This window comes from Eumetopias jubatus, unplaced genomic scaffold, assembly GCF_037043125.1.
Source record: "Eumetopias jubatus isolate StellerSeaLion01/CBP00866 unplaced genomic scaffold, mEumJub1_p1.0 scaffold_2, whole genome shotgun sequence".
NCBI lineage: Eukaryota > Metazoa > Chordata > Mammalia > Carnivora > Otariidae > Eumetopias > Eumetopias jubatus.
The window spans coordinates 3,810,153-3,825,143 of NW_028274808.1; the positions used below are offsets into that span (position 1 = coordinate 3,810,153).

Here is a 14,991-nt window from a genome sequence, read left to right on the forward strand (position 1 = left end):
GGCCAGGATCCCGACAGATTGTTTTGAGTTTAAGATGAGATTCAGGGCAAAAAAAGAAAAAGACATGGATTAAGAAATAAGATAAGAATCAAATAATATCCTACACATATATTTCATTTATGTGACTCTAAAATATCAGTTTAAAATGGATGCACATTTCCTAGTTTTGTCTAGTTTGGGCTTTTAAAATAATGACATATGTTTCTGGTATTGAAAAGCAAGGAAAACATTAAAGAATAAAAGCATTTTCCCCCCCTTAGGGGAAAAATTTTCCCTTGGGGGGAAAATAATATCGGTGAATTAGTCCTCATTCATTTCTGGGAGCATTACACATTACCATCACTTGGTAGGAACATGACTTTTTCTGTAGTTCCTTTGGAAGCCAGGTACGCTCACTTTAGTATTAGACAAAGTGGTCTAGTAACAAAGAGCAGAAGGGCATAGCATTCATATTTCCTTGACAGAGATTGGTGCATCTCCAAGAAGCATAGGAAGGAGCCTCCTTCAGCCAGAACACAGACGAAGTCTGTCCTAGGGTGCATGAAGATGCCACAATGGTGCATTTCCCACAGTTTATAAAACCTCAAGTAGTTATAGGTAAGGGGAACAATATAGCAAATCCTGCAAGAAGTCTTCCTTAGATAAAGTTAGCAATGTATTTGGTAACTACTTGATTTCATAGGATGTATCTGACATTGTTTAAAATTTATAAAATATGAATCTTTTCACCATAAAAAAGGCTATAAGGAGACATAAAATATTGTTATATATAAAACTTCCATTTTTACTCCATGGTCGACTTTGTGCTTTTTTTCCCCTTCCTTTAAAAGTACCAGTTTGGGTGGCTCAGTCATTAAGCTTCTGCCTTTGGCTCAGATCATGACACCAGGGACCTGGAATCGAGCCCCGCATCGGGCTCCTGGCTCGGCGGGAGGCCTGCGTCTCCCTCTCCCACTCCCCCTGCTTGTGTTCCCTCTCTCGCTGTGTCTCTCTGTGTTAAATAAATAAAATCTTTAAAAATAAAAAAATGAAAATAAATAAATAAATAAAAGTATTAGTTTGCATAAATTATTTTATGGCCAAAATGCAAAAACTATAACCAAAATCAAACCCTCGTTTTTCTTTGGATTTTTATTAATTTTCCATATTAAAACAGCCAAAACAGTTTTCTGCTGTTTTCACTGTGGTTTGTATAATTCTGGTAGGACTATTCATATACTTCCTGGAAGTTACAAATCAATATTTTGACATTTTTGAAGAAGAAGATGATGATGCACTCTTTTGTTCTGCTATGTCAGAGATCAGTTTAAGACAATCTATTAGCGAAATATTAACTCAGGATCGTACTAATAAACTTCCTTTATCACTGGTGTCATCAAAACCCAAGAATTAACCTGCCATTGAAAGGTGAGCATTTTTGGATTTGCAGGGGCATGCATAAAACTTGCCAAAGGATCTGGTTACATAACCTATTTTCATAATGTGCAAACTGTGTGTGTATATAGATGAGCACCAAGTTGAACTGAGTAAGTGTGTGTGCATGAATTTGAATGATTAGATTTGCTTCCATAGTTTCTGAGTTTAAAAACCACTAATATTCTTGGAAATGTTTGCTTGCTAACCAATTTCAAAGAAATATTTCTTTTCTACCCACATCACTAGGAAAACATGCATCATCATCTGCTTTGTTCTGCTTTGTTTGTACACAAAGTACATGATGCTGCTTTGCAGTTCAGTCTCACCGAGTATTCACAGAACATGCGACCTGTAACGGAAGACGGAACGACTGTGAGAACACCAGGGCGTGCACCTTACCGCGGCAAATGGGCCGATGGTCACTCCACGCAGCCAGTGTCTCTGTGACTCTCTGACAGGTTATGCTCTTGGATCCCTGGAGCACGTAATTGTCCTCACAGGAGAACTGTACATTTGCACCAACCCTAAGCAATTAAAACAAAACAAAACAACCGAAATTATTCTTGGAAACCTTCTTTTAAAAAATTAGCATAGTGCTGTGAGTATATTATGCCATCCAGTGAATATCACACTTCAAGCAACCCATTAGAGAATTATTCTTAGATATGACCATATAATTTAGCAAAAGATAGAGTCTCAAGGCCTGGGTTCAATTTCTGTTGTGCCAACTTCATAGCTAAATAAATGTATGAACCTTAATTTCTTATCTGTAAAATAGACAAAATAACGAAGGTGATCCAACTTCATGCTGTGGCTTACTTAAGAAAATGTGTAGAAAAACAGTTGCACACCCTGAAAACAAAACAATGTTGCAGTCATTCCTTGTGAATAAACGTCTACAAAAACAAGGATTGAAAAAGTCTAGGGGTGTCTGGGTGGCTCAGTTGGTTGAGTGTCTGCCTTCGGCTCAGGTCATGATCCCAGGGTCCTGGGATCGAGCCCCACATCGGGGTCCCTGCTCCACAGGAAGCCTGCTTCTCCCTCTCCCACTCCCCCTGCTTGTGTTCCCTCTCTCACTGTCTGTCAATAAATAAATAAATAAATAATAAATAAATAAATAAATAAATAAATAAAACTTTAAAACAAAGGAGAAAAGTCCAGGTTAGGAAAATGTCTCCTTACACAGGAAGACAAGTGTTACAGGGTACCACTTACATGAAGGGCCTAAAATAGTCAAACTCACAAAATCAAGGGCTGGAGGGTAGTTCCTAGGGGCCTGGGGGGAGAGGAGATGGGGTGTTATTAATCAACTGTCATAAAGTTTTATTTAAGTAAGATGAATAAGCACTAGAGATCAGAAACACAACACTGAGCCTCTAGTCAACAGTAATGTGGACTTATAATTGGCTAAAAGGATAGACCTCATGAGAAGTGTTTTATCACATAAAATAAAATAAAATAAAATAAAATAAAATAAAATAAAATAAAATAAAATAAAATAAAATAAAATAAAATTTTATTTAATAAAATTTCTCCCAAAGAAGGGCAGGACAGAGAAAATGTCTCACTAAAAAAATCTATGTTACTACCACAAACATTATATTCAGAAGGTGGGTATGATAGTTCAGAAATACACCTTACAGGAAAAGAATTATTTGTTTTAGAAAAAAGCAATCCATCCAGCCTAAAGTTGGGTGACACATTGTTCTGGCTCCAGAGCTGCATCTGCAAAACTGAAGCTCTAAGGTTTTAAGAGTAACAAAATTTTGTTGTAGAACAACTATTCAACAGGTGCATAACAAAATGTGCCAGGCACACACTGGTCTGAATACATGCTATTCCTTCCTCTAAACCTTAGTCTGGCATGGAGCTGAGTGTAGTAGTATTTTGGTATGGGACAAGCCTATTACTTCAAGAGGAAATTCTACATATTTTCTTTCTTTCTTTTTAACATATAATGTATTATTTGTTTCAGAGGTACAGGTCTGTGATTCAACAGTCTTGCACAATTCATAGCACTCACCATAGCACATACCCTCCCCATTGTCTATCACCCAGCCACCCCATCCCTCCCACCCCCCCATCACTCCAGCAACCCTCAGTTTGTTTCCTGAGATTAAGAGTCTCGTATGGTTTGTCTCCCTCTCTGGTTTCATCTTGTTTCATTTTTTCCTCCCTTCCCCTATGATCCTCTGCCTTGTTTCTCAAATTCCACATATCAGTGAGATCATATTTGAGAGACCCTCAAGTTGATGTTAACAAAAATGGGAATGCAAGGGAGTCTTTGTGGGAAAAGATGCACAGTGGCCCATGTGCATGGATACAGTTAATAACAGATGCAAGAGTGAGGGAAAATAAACTAATGCATTCCCTTCCTGCTTATCGAAATCATCTCATCTATGATCTCAGAGTGAGTATTACTCAAGTGATATTATCTCAGAATTTCCCACACTTCTAAATAACACTCTGTGGATGGTCATAGATGTCTGCAAAAATCATCACATCAGGGTCAGACCAACATGAAAAATTCTGGATTCAACAAAAGTTAGCATCTTTCTTTTCTAAAGGGTCTTCTCAGTGTACTGAAATTAAATATGCAAAGATGCATTTTGCTTACCTAAGAGAATATAAAGTATATAAAAATTTCCAAGCTTATATATCCAGGAAGCCCCTTTTCACCAACAATCCAGGGCAACTAGAACTCTATGGAACAAATTTTGAGAAACACTGTATTGTAGGTACATAACATGTCTTACCTTTGAAAGTGAAAAGTGTAAAAACCAAATTCTAGACCTAATTCTCATTTTTATTGTCAGTCCTACCAGTTATTTAGAAAAGCCATACATGTTAGACACATCTGTCTATAATTTCTGCTCATTGGCTTTTGTTTAAACCTCTGGAGCCACACTGAATAAATGAAATATATCCAAAAATTTTGCTCTGAAAGCAACTATTATTTCTCTGTTTTCAGCCCTATCTTTACTTCCTTCTATTTACCAAAATCTGTTTTCACATATTTTGTCATTCTTTTAATACATTTCTATTGAACATCTACTATATGCTACTTCACTCTAGGTATCAAAGATGCAAATGTTAATAAAAAGTTAAAATTTAAGGTCCCAACCTAATCCAAGTTGATTTTCTGGAAAGAACTCTTAGAAGAAAATTCCAGAAAAAAAAAGTTAATACCTCCCCATTGACAGGTAAATTTAGAACACCTTAGATTAATTATGTTGAACAACTTTGACAATTGCTAGTAGTTGGAAAGTGTAAGAAATAACAGGGAACTGAAGTTGTGTAAGATCAAGATATATTATACATAGATAATAAATACCTAAGTGGCAAAATTTAAGTTATACAGTTAAAGTAGCATATTTTGTGTTTTAAATAGAACAGGGAAAATAAATGTGTCAGTTCTTTAATGCTTAGCTCTTCTGAAAAGCTCATCACTCAAGTTTCTGAATTCCAAAGACATTCCATTTGTCACCATCTACTTGATTTTACCGACCATGATTTGAACAGTCTTTTGAGGTGAATGAACTATTTCTAAATATGGCTCAGTTTTAACAGAAACTATTTCTAAATTCGCTTTTCGTAAATAATGGCTGTGCCTTTATTTAATATCGTTTCATAATTATTTCTGAGGATAAAAAAACTGAAAAACAGCAACTGAATTGACTTAAAGTTTAAAGCAGAATCCAAAATAAGATATGTGATTTCTAACTGTCCATGAATTACAAGAGATATAAACCATCTAGATAGAGAGATCCCACATCTTTCCTCAACCCATAGTGGTTGACTTCTATTGAACCTACTGAAGTAACCACTTCCTCCATTTAGAGTTCTCTAAATCAATAGACAGATCAATAGGTGGAGATTGATGATGATAGATAGATAGATACATAGATAGATAGATAGATACATAAAGAATCTGCCTCTTTGTTTAAAGCAGAACTCCAAGCTGAAGCGATGAAGGATAGGGAGCGCTAGCAGAGACGTGAGAGGGGGCTGTGTCATGGCTGTGGAAATGTGGGGCCCTGTTTTCCTATCAGGCCTTGGACCAAGAAGCAGGTTGGAATGAGGTGGAATAAGACAGGATCTTCCAGTGTTGCCTGTGGGGATCCCAGGGCAATGCTGGACTTGTTCCCATTTTCCATCTGTGACCTCACAACAAATTCTCTGTGTCTTATGGTGTAGCCTCTCCAGAGGAAAGTATGGCAAGATGAATCGCTTAATGGCGATGAGAAGATAGGGCCCCTGGAATGATAGAGCAGTGCACCCCCAAAGTCTCACAGCCCTTGCGTGCTGGTTTCAGAGGCCATAGTTCTGGAAGTCATTCCCCAGCCAGGAGGAGGGTGTGCGTCCTGCCAGAGCCTTGAGGGAGACCATGGTGGCAATCCATGGGGCACACAATGAGGTGGACACGTCGTGTCTTCTCCCCACCTTTGCTGGGATGGCCTTTTCTTAAGCCCTGGCATTTAACATCGTAAAGACAGAGAGAAAGAGGTAACTGACTTTAAACCTAATGAATTGACAAATCATTGATTTTCATAACTTCAAGGATGAATACATAAAATTTTCTGACTCAGACAAAACGGGGATTTGTTAAAAAAATGACAGTATAAATAAAATTACATCTTGTACATCTGAATTCATGAACCTCTAATTCAACCTCCTATATACACTTTAGTTAACTTTGCAAATAATACAATATCCTTATCATATGCAGGTCTCTCTCCTGCTTCTCCCCATCTCGCCTTTCATTTTGCTCTCTGCCTCTTCCTCCTTACTGTTTTTTTTAATCTTTAAAAAATTATTTACCTCTCATAAATAAAATTAATTCTTCCAGTGGTTTCTGGAGGAAGGTGCAAAAAATTTTCCTGAAAACTATATTAAAATGATTTGAAGGTATTTCCTAACTTCAGAAAAAGGGGAAAAATGATATTTGATCCAAGGAAAGAAATGAGAGGAAAATTGTCAGGAGCACTTCTAATGTCCTTCAACATCTTTAGAATATTTAGACTCAAGTTCTAACCCTATTCATAAATATCCCCAATGCCTTAAAAACTGCCTGGCACATCATAGACCCTCAATAAATATGTGTTGAATGAAGGAATAAAGAGAAGCCACTTTCCCGAGGCCATGTATGATAATCTGTCATTAAAATAGGACTGAGAAATAATTCTAGCAAAGAAATGTATCTGCTCTCCACCCTCTTGTATTGCCCTTTATTCTGCTCTACCGATATCAGCTTAACAATTGCTATGGTCAGCCTTTAATGCACTGGGCACTGTGCAAGTTATAAGGATGTATTGATGAGCTACTAGGGGTAAGAGATACTTCATCAATTAATGCACAATGAGTTATCTAAATCTGCGCTGCTACGGGAAAACAACACATTTTGCCTTTAGTGAAAAGGTAAGAAAAGTTTACTGCTAGAAAAGAAGATACACAGAATTTATTTGCTATTTTGCTGTTTTTTCCACAATGAGGGTAGGTGTTCTAAATTGAACTCCCCTACCCACACTTCATAGAAAGCCCTGCTGGTTTCAGAATTGATGGTTTGTTCCAGGAATTGAAGACAGCCAGGTTTGTCCACAATCGTATTTTCCAACACTATTCTGAAAGCCACTCAAGGAGTCTCACTCCCTCCCGGCCCAGAGTTTCTCCCCCAGAGACACACAACTTTGGTGTCCTGTCCTTCACCCCTTCTACTTTCTCTTTGATAAGGAACTTCATTCTTTTAATGCTCTCTTCTATGTTTCATTTGAGAAATATTAACCTGAAGCACACAAGTCTAGAAGATGTGAGGCTGGACAAATAGGCCACCCAGAAAAGGCAGGTATCAAGAGCAAAAGTCACCACTGAGGGAATGCCTTGTGTTTTGTTCATTTTGAAATCTCTCCCAGACCTTAGCATTGAGCTTATACTATCCCTGAAACAAATAACTGTGGAATGACCAAGAGACAAAGATGTGATTCAGATCATCTGTAAATGTCCATTGAGCCAATGCATCTGAAGCCTATAGGAGCAAAAACGCAACAGCCTCAGGAAGAAATCCACCTCTGCATCCATTTTGTAGGTGCATCTTTGGGATCATTTGCCTCTATCTCAAAATAAGTTGTTTTAGATGAGCCCACTGATTCTCTATCTAATAAGTGAGTCCTTCCTCCCCTTGGAAAGGACCTTTGATACTTAACTGGATGCTCTCCATTAACTGAAAGTTGTGGTCCTCATACAGGAGACTGAAAGCCTGCAAGGACAATCTGTGCTAACCCAGGTACTTGTACCTAAGATACCATCAAAGTGCACGGTCTGCACAGTGACACAGACAATGTCATCATCAGAGAGATAAATGCACAGCTGCTGTGAGTTTTGGAATGTCTTTTATTACCCTTTTGATTTTCACACATACTGTATCATTTCTGGGTCATTTTTTTTTTATAGAGACAGTTTTTAGACTCATCTCCTCAAACCTTGAGGCAATTTAGGACCACTAAAAATGCATTACAGAGTAGATGGATCTCTCTAGCCTAAGGAAAGAACAGAAACTAATATTTCATATCATTTTTAGAGGCTGTATGTTAACAGTTGTGCAACAACCCTAATGACGATGGGAATATACTTCGAGGGGATGAGGAACAATAATGCCATGACAGGGGCTTCAACTGGCCAGTGATCTTCAAACAGTGACTAGCCTTCAGAGGCACACCATTTAGAACAACGTGAGAGTTTTCCCATGAGGCAATTTAAATCTTCCAAGTATGTTTTAAGTTCATGGGAATCTGTCATTTGCCCAACAACGTAGAAACATTAAATCCTCCTCTTCACGACCCACCCACCTGTACCTACAGGAGCAGAAGCCAGATCCACACTATGACAAAGGATGCATTTTGGGAAGGAACAGGTGGGAAGGGGACCTGGATGCTGCAGGAGAAGCTGGTCCCTCAATGACAGAACTTTCCCACAGGCTCTTCTCCTATTGCCTTTGTGTCTGCTTGCCAGTGCTGAGGCAGGAGGTCCTCTCCAGTCAGGAGCAGACATTTTTCATTAACCCTCCCCTCGTGATCTTGGGATAACAAGCTTGATAATACCCAGAAGTTCCAAAAAGCTCAGTAGTGCCTGTATATTTACCTCTAGACTCATGTTTGCCATTGTTTTCTGGTTTCCAATACTACTCCATCCTGTTATCCCTGAAACCCCTGCTCGTTCATGGAAGATCTCACAGGCCTTACTTCTTTACTATTTTTTCCTAGAACGTTATTTGGTGGGGGCCATGACTGGGCAATATTTTAGTGGGGGGGGTGGATCAAGTTGGCAACCCTTTTTTCTTCATGATTTTGCAGACATATAGATGCCATTGAAGACAAGCTACTGGAAGAGTCTTCTAATAATGAGATTTACACACACTTTTTCACACAATACTTTATGATCTCAAACACTTGTTTTCAAGTGCAAGCCCTTCTGAGTGGTTATGCCCACCTGTCTCTAATAATTTTTTATGGATGACATACACCAGGCAGTCCAATGGTTGTCGACCTTGTTTGCCCATTTAAATGGGCACTTAAAAACTCCAAATATTGAGGTATCTAGAGTGATCCAATTCATAAGCACATAATGTGGTTTCTAGGAGACATACACAGTGGGGGATGAGAAGTTACTGTTTTGTTTTGGAAGATGAAATAGTTCTGGAGACAGATGGCGGGGATGGTTGCACAACAGTGTGAATGTGCTTAATAACCCTGAACTATATGCTTAAAAATGGTTAAGATGGTGAATTTTATGCTAAATACATTTTACCACAATTAAAAATTTAAAATTTTTCTAATGCTCAGGCCATATTCCTGATCAATTAAATTAGAATCTTTGGGGACAGTTAAGAGCACGGCTGCTGTCAGATCTCCATCTAGAAGTGATCAATGAACACTAACTCTCCATCCATTCTTTCCATGGATGTATTTTTTTGGTGGAGGTGCATTGTGCAAGGAAGCAAGTGATGAGAGATGCTGAGGACTTTTTAAGTGAATTGGAAACATTGGGGAGCAGGAGAATGGCCCCAAATAAATGCACTGGTTAATTATTTAGTGTTCACTGCATTTATAATCTTCTTAAAGTTGGAAACTCTTTTGTGTGTCAGTGATGATGATCTCACATGCTTCCTTCGCCCTTGAGGTTGTTGGCACCCCTAAGTAGCATCACAGAAGTTCTGTAGAATTGTATTCTATAAGAGATGAAGGTAAAAGTATGACTAAGAGATACAGAGATTTGCAGCTCTAACAGAGTTTAGAAATCAAGTCTTCTATTTCAACTCTTTTACAGATGAGAAAACCAATAAACAGAGAAATAAACTGCATTACAAAGGCCATTGTAGAGAGCACTAGTATTCACATAGTATTTAAAAAGCCATTTCTGTTGACCAAGTGGGCTAATAATGTCATCAACTATCTTTTGCATTTTGAAACTAACAAATTAAGGTATGCTTAAATAACCATGATCTATTGTCCCAGAAAACTACTTAAATGGATATTATTATTTTGATGAAAAAATAACTTAACTATTACAGATATTGGAAAGAATGTGGAAGAGAGAGAAGAATGTTCCATGAGTTCTACTTGGTGGATTCTTTATTGGGGACAGCTTTAACCAGAAAAATGAGACCTGAAACATTCATAGGGTGTCTTTCTCAAAGGCACATGATGGTTTCAAATAGTGTGGACAGGAAAATATTGGTTGTGATATTTCTTTAAGTTGTTTTTAAAAATACAGCCAATGCTCTTTGAAAGAAGAGTAATGATTGGCAAATATTTTTCATAGACCGCAGTCCCTTAGTAACAGAGAATCTTATAGAGAATGAGATGCCCACATTCAGTAAACAGCATAGAAACGAGTGATGTCCCTCCAATATTTTTCAAATTTTATATGGTTTGTATGTTTTTTATGCTGGTTTATATACTGTTAGTGTAATTGTTTATATTTTCATGTAACAAAAGGCAGGTGGCTCTGGTATCAATGAAATTGACTTATGGTGGAAAAATACTAAAGCTTGCTGCACCAACATTTTAAAACTATAAAGAAAATTATCAGTAGTAAGAAATACCAAAGGAAAAAAAAAAAAGAAAAGAAAAGAAAGAAATTTATCAAAGTGTTATAAGAAAACAGGGCTGAAGGTGAAATTTAGTAGAAATGAGTTTACCAAGAGACTTGGGTTATGGATTTTTTTCCTGCTTCTCATCGATTATGTAATAGTATTTTATGTATATCCCAGTTTCTCCTTTCATTGGATGACACATAATTCCACTTGACACCCCTTGACTTCATAAAGTGTATAAATATGAGATTCCTTTGAGAAAAAAGGGCCATGATGTAAGAACAAATAGTATTAACTTGAATAGTGATCTATAAAAAATCAATAATATAAATTAAATATTTGTTTCTTAAGTCAGAAGTATCACTCTCCCAACACTCAAATTCCCTTTTTGTGCATAGGTCATGTTTTAAGAAAATTTTATAATCTCTCTGACCAATGACAGTTAATTTAATGGGTTTAGCTGGGTGCTAATTGGGCTATGATTGCATGCCCTAGTGACAGTCTTATTAATTTCAGTTTAATCCAATCTAACATAAAAACCTGTCTACCATATGTTGGGCACAGTAATAAGAAATTAAATCAATAAATTCTGTGGTCCTCTTTCCTTCAGGACCTCATAATTCAACATGGTAGAAACATACATCTAATGTGAGAGAAACATAAATATGTGAGGTAAAAAATCGTGCTGAAGAGGCCGAAATAATGGGATGAAGGAAGGTGGGAGTAAAGGCTCCTTGTCCTACAAATGGAAGGCGACTGTGTGGACGGGGAAAGGCAGAGACAATTAGAAAATATTCTTTCCTACAAAAAACAAATCCTAGGGAGAACCATAGAGCATGTGTCGGCATTCTCCAATTTTGCTTCTTCAGGCTCCTCTTTCTATATTACTTGCCCTACTCTACTTGTGGGATATCTGTCACCTGAGAACAATTTTTATGGATGGTGAGGTGTGGCAGGAGGGAAAATGATACTTGATTAAGAATATGACTAAGAATTAAAAACAGAAACACAGAACCTTGAGGTAGCAGTGGCCTTTCTAAAGAGGAGGGAGTTTTAGAATATGTAATACAGCTTGTATAAGTTTAGGATTGTTGTTAATTGGGGTTCTGCCATGAAGGGTAGTGAGAGATGCACATATGGAAGCAAAGGAAGGAGGGCGATGGAAGAGAATGGAAGCCCATATTTTTCAGAAACCGGGGGGGGTCCCTAAATTCAATTTCAGCATCTATTAATGTGATAAATAATTTTATAAAGAATAGATCTTAAGATTAGAAATAATATACATAAAGAACCTATAACATGTAGCAACAATACAAAATATAATATTTATATAAATATATCGTATACAATGTTTATACAACATACATAGAACCTATAACTATGTGTCTATATAATATTTTTGTATAATGTATAATATTTATAGAATATATATAAAGAATCTAATACACCCAGCACTGTGTTTCACAGGTGCTGCTAGTCTACAGAGATCCTCTGTGCAAAATTACAATGGAACATTCACTCTTAGTTGTCAATTAGAAAAAATAACCCTTCTGCTGAGTGTAGGGAACCCCATGCTAAGGCACATGGGTTGGAACACTGAGCTCAAGGTTAGGTTTGAAACACATCTTGACTCCTCACAGGGCTAACTGGTGGTGTCCACAAACTGTACACCCTATCCAGTGGTCCTGCATGACAGGTGTGAAAATATTTAGTTATTGTAATTGTCCTTATTAAAAAAACCTTTGCAGTCAACAGGGTCTTTGGAGTCAATAGGAACTGGTTTCAAGTCCCATCCGTAACCATGACTAGATATAGTATCTTGACATGTTAACATTCCGAATTTCAATAGCTATATTCACAGAAGTTAGGATAATTATATCCGTCTGTACCTAGAGTACCTATCCTACTAGCATATGAAATAGATAGATAATAGAAGTCAGTTTCCATCCAAAATTCTCCATCCCTACTCCAGCTCCATCCCTCACATATTGGTGTCTGAATTTTTCCATCAGTCTATTCATAAGTATTTAGTTCTAATGAATATACTTTGTCTTTTTGAGAGTGGTCAGTGGTGAATAAAATGTCAGAAAATTGTCCCCAAAATGATTTGAATTCAAATAAGGAAACTTCAAGTTTTAGGCTTCATTTATTTAGAATTCTTTATAGATAATACTGGAATTAATATTTAGATTGCCTATGGAAAAAAAAAGATTTCCATAGAAACAACAATAATATATAAATAAAATCAGATGAGGAATATTTTACCAACCTAATAAAGTGAACATTTTTTAAACAGAAACAGCCCCAAATTACATATAATTACAGTGCTAACTACAAATGAATTCTATCCACTCTTCTTGACAATGTTGGTCATTAGTTTGGATTATATGTTAGTCATTAGTTTTGATTACATGAATTTAGAAAGAACTGAATTGCCTTTCATTAAAAACAATCTCAAAAAGACTTTAAACAATGAAGAATATCCTCCCTTTTTTTAAAACACCAGCATTTATAGTCAGCTTATTATATGCTGGGCCCATGACACATCATTCGACTTAGTGGTCATAAGGCATTTTTACATGGTTGTGATCTTCCAGTTTGCATATGAACACACATGGATTTACTCTAACCTGGATGGAGGCATTCAATAAATAAATAAAGATTTTATACATCGGATGCCCAGGATCACTACATAGTACCAAACTACTAGTAGGGATGACACTGGGTTTTAATTTAGTAGAAACATAGAAAATATCTAAATAGCATGTTTCTTTGTTCATATATCCTTTTTTCTCATGCCTTCAATGTTTATTTTTATGCTGCATACAGTCAACTTCCATATCTAATGCACCTCATTTCAAGGTGTGGCCTACAGATCCCTGGAGTGGGCAGTGAGACTCCTTTAGAGGGTATGATATTTTTACATTAGACTGTTTTTCTAATGATACTAAGAGATGTATGCTTTTTTCCAAGTGTTGCTATTTCCACTGGTGGTGAAAAGGCAATGGTGAGCAAAGCTGACAGTGATTTAACCTAAAAAGAAGCAATAGCACCATGCACTAGCATGAGGAAGAAAAAGAAGGAAGAAGAAGAAGAAGAAGAGGAGGAAGAAGGAGAAGGAGGAGGAGGAGGAAGAGAAGGGGGAGGAGGAAGAAGAAGAAAGGCCAGCATCACTTAAGAAAGTCCTTGAGGAAGCAGGAAAAATTTTTAATTTTAATAAATCTTGATCATTGAATAAATAATGCATCTGTGGTGCATATTGAAGTCTGACACGATCTCAACGTAAAAAGTGCATTGAAATCGTTTGGATTGTGAGCTGAATTAACTGCTTTACTTTCACGGAACACCTTCTTATTTGAAAAAATAACTGATAAGCTATTATTGCTAATATTTGAGTTGTCAGACATGCTCTTTAAAAAATGAATGAATGAGACCTTTTTTTTTGAATGAGACTTTTATTCAAGAAAAATAACTGACAAAAATTGTAGCCAATAATAAAATTCAAGTTGTTTAATAAAAATTAGAAATTTTGAAAATTTCTATGTGTCACCATGAGTTTGACACCTTCCAAATGCTTAAGTATTTTTCCAAAAATATCTATAGAGATATTAACATATGCCATGTTTTTGATATTCTGTAGTGAAGTGTATCAACATTTGGAAGCACTCAAAACTCAATGAATCATTATTTGTCAAATGACAAAGGTCTGATGGTCCAAAATCATGCATGTATAAAACATTTCAAGATGGCAGCTAGATCAATGACTTTTAAGGTAAAAAAGTATAAAATATTTATTGTTATGATTTCATATTCCAAATTGCAGCCAATATTTAAGAAAATATCATTTGTCAATTTCTTATAGTATCACATATTTTATATCTCCATGACTTATTGGAAAAATATTTAAGCATTGTAAAGCTGTCAAACTCATGGTGGCACATACAAGAAACAGAATCTTCCCTGTAGAGAACAAACCGATGGTTCCTGGAGGGGAGGTGCATGGGGGGAAGGGTTAAATAGGTGATGGGCATTAAGGAATGCACTTGTTGTGATGAGCACTGGATATTGTATGTAAGTGATGAATCATTAAATTTTACACCTGAAACTAATATTACACTGTTTGTTAACTAACTGGAACTTAAATAAAAACTATGAGAAAATAAAATAAAATAAAATAAATTAAATAATAAAATAAAATAAAATTCATTTATTTTTCAACCATATGTGGGCAGGATTTTTTAAAAATATTTTAACCAAATCAACATAGTGTAATAGACTGAATGCAGCAACAGATGTATGAATCCATACACAGTGTTAACATACTAACAAAAATCAAAAGTTGGAGTGACTATGATAAAAAAAGACAAAGTTGATTTCAGAGGAAAAAATATTACCAAAATAAAGAGAGACACTTCATAACATCAAAAGTATAAATTAATTAAAAAGACAGAAACTTTAAACATGTCTGTAACTAAACAGAGCTTCAA

The 14,991-nt window shown here is 36.3% G+C and overlaps 1 protein-coding gene across 1 annotated transcript in view; it reads right to left on the bottom strand.

Moving 5' to 3' along the window:
• CSMD1 (CUB and Sushi multiple domains 1) overlaps positions 1–14,991 on the bottom strand; it is a 1,681,733-nt gene that overhangs the window by 563,641 nt on the left and 1,103,101 nt on the right. The window contains exon 12 of the mRNA XM_088021297.1: positions 1,816–1,940. Coding sequence (XP_087877423.1) covers positions 1,816–1,940 — 125 coding nt within the window. The remainder of the gene's footprint in view (positions 1–1,815; positions 1,941–14,991) is intronic.